Raw genomic sequence first — 8,280 nt, 5'->3', positions numbered from 1 at the left:
CTAAGGGAATCAAGTGTGCAGTATCCTGATGGGATCAGAGGCGTAGGGAGTACAATTGTACCTTGGATCAGTGGGAGACTGATTGGGGTTCAACTATAGTCCAGTCTGAAGTTAGCTTCGAGTAGGCTAGTGTCTGTAGCGGCTTAATACAGTGTGTATTCAATCTGGACTAGGTCCGGGGTTTTTATGCATTTGCGGATTCCTCGTTAACAAAATTATGGTGTCTGTGTTATTTGTATTTCCGCATTATATTTGTTTATATAATTGAAATAATACAGGTTGTGCGTTTGAATCAATCAATTGGAGATCCGACCTTTAGTTGTTGATTGATATTGATTGATCCTTGGACATTGGTCTTTGGTACCGTCCAAGTTATTCCTTGTGTTTGATTATAGACTCGCTGATTTCTATTAGCTTGAGTGAATCAAAACAAGAGAGAGATATTAACTCCTTGAGATACTTTTACCTAGATTGAGTCTGACTGTCTAGTTGATTCTCTAGAAATTTTTTCGGAGTTAGTCCATACAGATTGTTAAGCGAAATATTGGGTGGTGTGGTTAGACCCATGCTTTTCCAGGCATAGGCACTCATCAGATTTTGATATATTCTTCAAATTCATTGCGGAATATAGACATATCAAGTTCTATTACTTCCGATGTCGGGTCAGGTAGATAGACTTTTAAAATTTTCGCCCTAAACTAAAAACCACCATCAACATTAAGTCCCCTACTTAGCAGTAACAGTGACATTGTTGCGGGGTAAGCACTAGATGGTGACAGACGGAAAACAAAACCAACGAGATGAAGTAGATAAATGTTACCAGAGGTATATCGCTTGGTTTGAACTTCCTTTGCAGTCGTACTGGTGAAGCATCTTTGAAACAGGGGCTACCAACAAATTACCTCTCTTGCTCATCAATGGTAGGAAAAAGAAAGCGGCATGTCCGGTCAAGTCTGATGTAGTTTTAAAGTGGTAAATATAGGATTCGATTCTCGGACTTTTGACAAGATTTGATTCTAGATTAATTAAGAAAAATACTAAAACAAACTAATTAAAATTGATTTTTGTTATCAAAGAGAGATGAGTCTAGGGCTTTGGATTCCAATACTTCTAATGTTAGTAAACTCAATAATTAAAACTTTGACATAATACTCCTAATTTACTCAAAACAATTCGAACTCAATCTTATGCTTTGGAAGATATAAAGTTATAAGCTTTTTTTTACGACTCTCATCACTATTCTAAGGCCTAATTTTCCTTCGCTTATAAAAGATCGGCAGCTCAAACTACCCAAAACAGTTTTTACGAAGCATACAAAGAAGAGAAAATTTTTGGACAACTGAAAGCACAAATATGGAGTAAATATGCCAAACAATTTAAATACTAAATATTACCCATTAAAAATAGTTTCCTCCAAAACCCTAGAAAAGAAACTTAGCTACTCATAGATCGAGAATTGAAGAATATTTGATTAATCATTGTATTAAAAATAAAGATATTCTGCATACAACGATTTTTAGTCGCTAAAGGTAATCAGCGACCGAAACTGTTCAGCCACCGCTGTTGCTAAAGGTCTTTCGCTACCAAAGGAAGTACGATATATGCTTTCTGTTGTTGAATAACGATATTTTCTGCGACTGTTTCTGACATGCTATGTTCTTTGTGTTCTTCAAGTTGCAGCAGCAGGTGAACTTTCTGTGTTTTCTTATTTCTCGAATTCAAGCTAACTATTCTATCCCAGGCTCCCCGTATATCTTTTTGGGACTCATACATGTCTTTATATAGCCAACAGGTCGAAAAATACTCAAGAAAATCTTCACAATCTTTACTTTTCTTCCACGCAAAATCACCGCTTTTCTTCCCTGCCAAGCTTCGAAAATTTGTTCCCAAGCCTTCTTACGCGTCTTCTGGATGTTTCTTTCCTTCAAAACTATCATCATGACGTAGAAGAATCGCACAGAGTGGAAATAAATCCACGTACTTCCATATAGAGCCGAGATGATTTCTCCATTTCCGTAACTTCCCTGTTTTGAGAAAATCTTCATTTTCTGTCGAATTAAACCCATTCCAACAGACGTACCATCCCTGTTAAGTCGTAACAGGATAATTGTAGTCCATTTGACCGGTTGAATCTCAGTGTAAAGGTCCAAGTCTTCTCAACAGAACTCCGAGTGTCTTTCTAACTCTGTTTTCATCATTGGTGATTATCCAGCCCAAGTGGGTCGAACAAATCACCCATATCTCCCTTGTTTAGCCTTAACAGGCCCAATGAAACTAAATCCAGCGATTGAATCTCGTTAACTTTCGGTCAAAATTCGAACCCTAAATCTGGTTCATGAAGATAACTTTTCCCGTCAAAACCGTGTATTCTCTGTTCTTCAAATTCCGATTATCTGTCCAATTCTAACTGAAACAAAGATCATTACCAGTCCTGTATAGTCAAGAAGATCAAACCCAATGAAATTCAGCCATTGAATCTCTTCAGAACACCTTCAAATCCTAAACCCTAATTCTGTTGTTCAAACCTTACTTTTTCCCGCCAAAATTCTGAATTCAAATTGTTGAAGATGATGTGCCCCTTATCTGACTGTGGTGTCCCTTTAGCAATTTGGGGTACATTTAGCAATTCCAGGGGTGTGAGTAGCAATTTTTGTGGTATAAGGAGTAATTTTGGGCTGTGAATAGCAGAAACTCCTCCGGGTGCTTTACCAACTCTTCTGGGACATTTCTGGGGGTGCCTTTAACTCTTTCCTGGGTGCTTTTAGTAGTTTCTCGAGCAGCCATCTCTTACCTCTCATATCCACTTCTTTTCTTCAATTTTTGTACATCACTAAGGTTGCCATGCTTTTCAGACAAAAATTGCATCACTAAAGCCGACATGCCTTTCAGATAGAGATGAAGAAATCAAAGTAAATAATGAGAAATAAGTCTCCTCCAACAACAGTTGCACATGAAATGACACTTTAGCCCCTTTTAAGCGACGTTTCTTCTTCTTTTGCTCCAAAGTACCTAGAACTCAAAATCAAACATAAAATACATAATTTACAAGAAAACTTAGAAAAGAAAGCATAAACAATAGATAAATATCAAGGTGTTTTAGACACCTATCAAATTCCCCACACTTAGACTTTGCTAGTCCTTGAGCAAATCAAACTAAACTAATTTTATAACATACAACTCCCTGTCGTTGAGGATACGGTCACACTTAGCATTATAACAAGCCTTTAAACCCCTAGGTGGCCCTAGTGGCCGAGTTATAGTCTCGGGAGGGTTTACAAGAGGTATACCCACAAAACCTTTTACTCCAAACCCTAGCTATCTGTGAAGAACTCAGGAACGACACTAAAGAGTCTCCTTGGTTGGCATACTCTCATTGGATACAAAAGGAAGTACCCGTATGCGAATCATATTCATATATATAAGTGATAGTGCTCTAAATAGATAGTCGCACTATGGACATCAATAATCGGAATCACACAAATGAATAGATTAAGAAGATGGATTATAGAGATAGATAGTTCAAAACAATGTTGTCTAAGGTGAACGGTGTTTCCCATATCTGTCTGAAGGCCTCCGCCAAGATGAACCTATGAATCCTAATGGATTGAGATACTGGTCTGGACTAATATCAACACTGCTTGGCATATACAAGGGGACCAACGGTCAATAATCTTAATTCTAGATCAACTCAACTGGAATATACAAGGGAACCGGCAGTCGATTTTATTGCACAATAATAACTTTTCATTTTTTCATTTTTTCATTCATCATTTTTTTTAACTGCACGATTTGATCTTTTGGATCCAAGCGCATGCTTCTTGTCAGCAGATTACATGATAGTTCCCATGGATCCTGCGTTCCACGCTTGCTTAGGCGACGGAGACAGGGAAAACACACACATATTGCTACCCAAGTGTTAATTTTTTTTTATTTTAAAATTCCGTTTGGTCTGATTGGTCTGGTCTATTTATTATTTAGTAACTCAATCACTTTATTCCATCCGACAAAGGTAACAGTTCGATGTGTGGGCCCCACCAAATCACTTAAAGAAACATAATTTTTCAAATAAAATAAAATAAAAACAAAACGTAGCGTGATGATTCCATTCTAACACCTGAACTCTGTCTTTCTATGAATAGACTCTGTAATTGGGTTCCTTAACTCCTACAACCAAGATGTTTCCATTCACTTAGTCTGGTTAGTGTCATCCTTATTTCGCACAAATTTCTAGGTTCTGGAATTTAATTTTTAATTAATTAATTAATTTTTTTTTATTATTAAAAACTAACTAAAAGTTTTTCCCTCAACCCCAAACTTAAACCTAACATTGTCCTTAATGTTTCAAATTAAAGTGCAGTACCAAAAATATAAGTAACAAGAGGAATAAAGAGGTAAGTCAGAAAGATAGTACCTGGATGAAGCGTAGCAATCCTTCAATGGGGAGAAAGAAAGAAAAATAAAAATAAAAAAACAACTAATGTACTACAGGGTCCTCCAAAGGGACCTTAAAATCACCAAGTATGGGTTGACTCCCATAAAGCGCTAATTTAGTAACTACGGCCAGACATCGATAGAATTAGTCACCACATAAAATCATATAGCAATAGTCGGAACCTATGTGGGTCATCAAAATCGAATAAAGCTACCACACATAAAAGGAATGCCAATAAAATGAACAAATAAAGCACACCCTTATCTAGTTTCCTTTTTAAGACAACTACATCTAGCTGTGGTTCGGGTTCAGGTTCAGTGAAAGGGTCTGGATAAAATATTTTCATGGGTCAGGTTTCCTCATTGATAGGATCCGGAGGATCAGGTTGCAGAGTCTGGACAAACTCAAATAAGAACTTAGAAGCACATAACAATAACCTGAATAATAGGGGATCCTCTAAGTCAATTGGATTTGACTTACACAGTTGACCTTGACCATAATGGTAGTGGTCATTCTTAAGAAAATGTGTCGACAATTTTAATTTCCCAAAATAATTAGATTTAGTTCTAAAAACTTTATAATGACACATTTCAAATTGAGATACTCCCACATTTGGAAAATAAAATTTTGGTGGGACAACAAAGTCAATTATGGTATCATGGCCCGGCTTAACCACATCAACCAGAGGATGGGTTTCTATCAACTGAGTTTCTTTTTGGACAAATTTAGGTTCAGAAAAACGTGCATGAAGATAGTCTCTTAAGATGGTAGAGGCACAAACGTTAAGTCCCAAATTAGGGACCTTTGTAAGAGTCAAAGGTAAACGACGGGGAAAATGATATTCACCCCCAAACTTAGAATTGTCCATATCCTTGGATAAACTAGTCACAATTTCCTTAATTTCTAAATTTTTAGATTTAGGAAAATGGCCTTTTATTTCTTCTAGGTTGTAATCATGAGGTTGTACATTTCTATAATCCTCAGCAATAGCTATTGTTTCTGAATCTCTAGACTCTAAAACATTAGTCTCAGAATAAAATCTTTCCTCTAAACCATCATCAGCTTCATAATCACAATAATATACTACACCGTCTAAAACAATGGTATCCCTAGTCAAATCCTCATCCTTTTGAATAAGTGAATAATTATCAATATTATTTGGATTTGAACTGGAAACAACATTTTCCTCAAGTAGCTCAGTTAGGGTAGCAATTTCCTCATCATTATGACTACACATTTAAAATTCTTCATCAATACTATCCTCATCATCATAACAATACGAGGATGGTTAAACCTTATCTAAACATGCAGCGCTTTCAGATCTAACCTCATCCTCTAAATTAGGTGAATAATTATATGTATTATCAAGGGTAAGATTGGAAACGCTATTTTGGAATTCAAGTTCATTATGAGCAATAGCCTTAGGTGCATTTTGGTCCTCATACTTATTAAGAGTCCCACACAGTTTATCCCTTTTTATTTCAGATTCACAAATAGTTTTATCGAACTTCTTCAGTGATTCCTGTAAAGAAAGACTTGTCAATTGAAACTGTTTGAGTGCATCTTCTAAGGAATGAGTTTTATATTTATCATGAACTGGTGGCAATTTATTGATTAAATCCTCTAAAGATGGAGAACTCTCATTTTTTTCATTATAATATTGCTCGCTTACCCATCCATGTGACTGGTGGACGTGCGAATAGTAATTGGGATCACCGTGATAAGAACCATAACCTTCAGAAGGTCAGGGGTGGTCCCAAGTACTATCCACACTATGGTCATAGTACTGATATTTTCCATTAAGATACTCGGTCGGATAATCATTATATTGGTCTTTATAATACCAGCTCGACATACTCTTGGTGCACATGCAAATGCAGGGTCGACTAAAATAGGTAGGCTCAGGTTACCTCAGCAAATAAACCTACAGTTACGAGGCTGAGGCTTGTGGAATTTCGGCTGGTAACTCCCATAAATCCCAAGGCACGGGTTCAGCGTACTTTTCCACAGGTTTTCCTAAAATCGGTTGTCTGACGATGCAATTGGTGTGTGCAACGTGTTTCTTTTTTCTTTTCTTTTCTTTTTAATATAAATAAATACAATAAAATATTTACAAATAAAAAGAAACCTAATCTAAGTATGTACAAATTAAAAAAATATATATCTAAAAAAAATCAGAATATTTCCAAGAATAAATATTTACAAAAGGGAACAAAAATAAGATCCTGGATACTTACATGTTTGGCTGCTTATTCCACTTTCCACTTTTAGTTTCAAGAAAAATCTGCACACCAAAAATACAAGAAAAATACCCAATAACGTAAAATAGAAAAAGAATTTAATAATAATAATAAAATAATAAAAATACTAGTAAAAACTAAAAAGAAAATCTAAAACCTAATCTATATACAGTCTGTGTCGGCGGCGCCAAAAACTGTTGTAGTTTTAAAGTGGTAAATATAGGATTCGATTCTCGAACTTTTGACAAGATTTGGTTCTAGATTAATTAAGAAAAATACTAAAACAAACTAATTAAAATTGATTTTTGTTATCAAAGAGAGATGAGTCTAGGGCTTTGGATTCCAATACTTCTAATGTTGGTAAACTCAATAATTAAAACTTTGACATAATACTCCTAATTTACTCAAAACAATTCAAACTCAATCTTATGCTTTGGAAGATATAAAGTTATAAGCTCTTTTTTTACGACTCTCGTCACTATTCTAAGACCTAATTTTCCTTCGCTTATAAAAGATCGGCATCTCAAACTACCCAAAACAGTTTTTACGAAGCATACAAAGAAGAGAAAAATTTAGACAATTGAAAGCACAAATATGAAGTAAATATGTCAAAGAATTTAAATACTAAATATTACCCATTAAAAATAGTTTCCTCCAAAACCCTAGAAAATAAACTTAGCTACTCATAGATCGAGAATTGAAGAATATTTGATTAATCATTGTATTAAAAATAAAGATATTCTGCTTACAACGATTTTTAGTCGCTAAAGGTAATCAGCGATCGAAACTGTTCAGCCACTGCTGTTGCTAAAGGTCTTTTGCTACCAAAGGAAGTACGATATATGATTTCTGTTGTTGAATAACGATATTTTTCGGCGACTGTTTCTGACAGGCTATGTTCTTTGTGTTCTTCAAGTTGCAGCAGCAGGTGAACTTTTTGTGTTTTCTTATTTCTCGAATTCAAGCTAACTATTCTATCCCAGGCTCCCCGTAAATCTTTTTGGGACTCCTGCATGTCTTTATATAGCCAACAGGTCGAAAAATACTCGATAAAATCTTCACAATCTTTACTTTTCTTCCACGCAAAATCACCGCTTTTCTTCCCTGCCAAGCTCCGAAAATTTCTTCCCAAGCCTTCTTACGCGTCTTCTGGATGTTTCTTTCCTTCAAAACTATCATCATGACGTAGCAGAATCCCACAGAGTGGAAATAAATCCACGTACTTCCATATAGAGCCGAGATTCTTTCTCCATTTCCGTAACTTCCCTGTTTTGAGAAAATCTTCATTTTCTGTCGAATTAAACCCATTCCAACACACGTACCATCCATGTTAAGTCGTAACAGGATAATTGTAGTCCATTTGACCGGTTGAATCTCAGTGTAAAGGTCCAAGTCTTCTCAACAGAACTCCGGGTGTCTTCCTAACTCTGTTTTCATCACTGGTGATTATCCGTCCCAAGTGGGTCGAACAAATAACCCATATCTCCCCTGTTTAGCCTTAACAGGCCCAATGAAACTAAATCCAGCGATTGAATCTCGTTAACTCTCGGTTAAAATTCGAACCCTAAATCTGGTTCGTGAAGATAACTTTTCCCGTCAAAACCGTGT

General features: G+C 35.9%; 1 protein-coding gene across 2 annotated transcripts; it reads right to left on the bottom strand.

Annotated features, from left to right (window-relative positions):
- Positions 1-1,479: 1,479 nt before the first annotated feature.
- Positions 1,480-7,649, bottom strand: LOC113331243. 2 transcript variants are annotated; one of them, XR_003350845.1, is made up of 3 exons: positions 7,422-7,649; positions 6,670-6,716; positions 1,480-3,009 (listed from the first exon to the last, which is right to left on the bottom strand). XR_003350845.1 is itself a non-coding variant. In XM_026577980.1 (3 exons), exon 3 carries the CDS (start codon positions 5,667-5,669, stop codon positions 4,782-4,784), a length of 888 nt encoding a protein of 295 aa, XP_026433765.1. In that variant the 5' UTR covers positions 5,670-5,954; positions 6,670-6,716; positions 7,422-7,649; the 3' UTR covers positions 4,413-4,781. The 2 variants fall into 2 exon arrangements, 1 of the variants encoding a protein (XP_026433765.1); XM_026577980.1 differs by lacking the exon at positions 1,480-3,009 and adding an exon at positions 4,413-5,954.
- Between the last annotated feature and the right edge of the window lie 631 nt (positions 7,650-8,280).

This window comes from Papaver somniferum, unplaced genomic scaffold (assembly GCF_003573695.1).
Source record: "Papaver somniferum cultivar HN1 unplaced genomic scaffold, ASM357369v1 unplaced-scaffold_125, whole genome shotgun sequence".
NCBI lineage: Eukaryota > Viridiplantae > Streptophyta > Magnoliopsida > Ranunculales > Papaveraceae > Papaver > Papaver somniferum.
The sequence above is the reverse complement of the archived record's forward strand: the minus strand, read 5'-3'. Positions and strand labels throughout refer to the sequence as shown.

What these genes read in the sequence shown, in the direction of transcription:
- LOC113331243 (XM_026577980.1), bottom strand. Translation starts at nt 5,669, where the DNA reads ATGTGTAGTCATAATGATGAGGAAATTGCTACCCTAACTGAGCTACTT.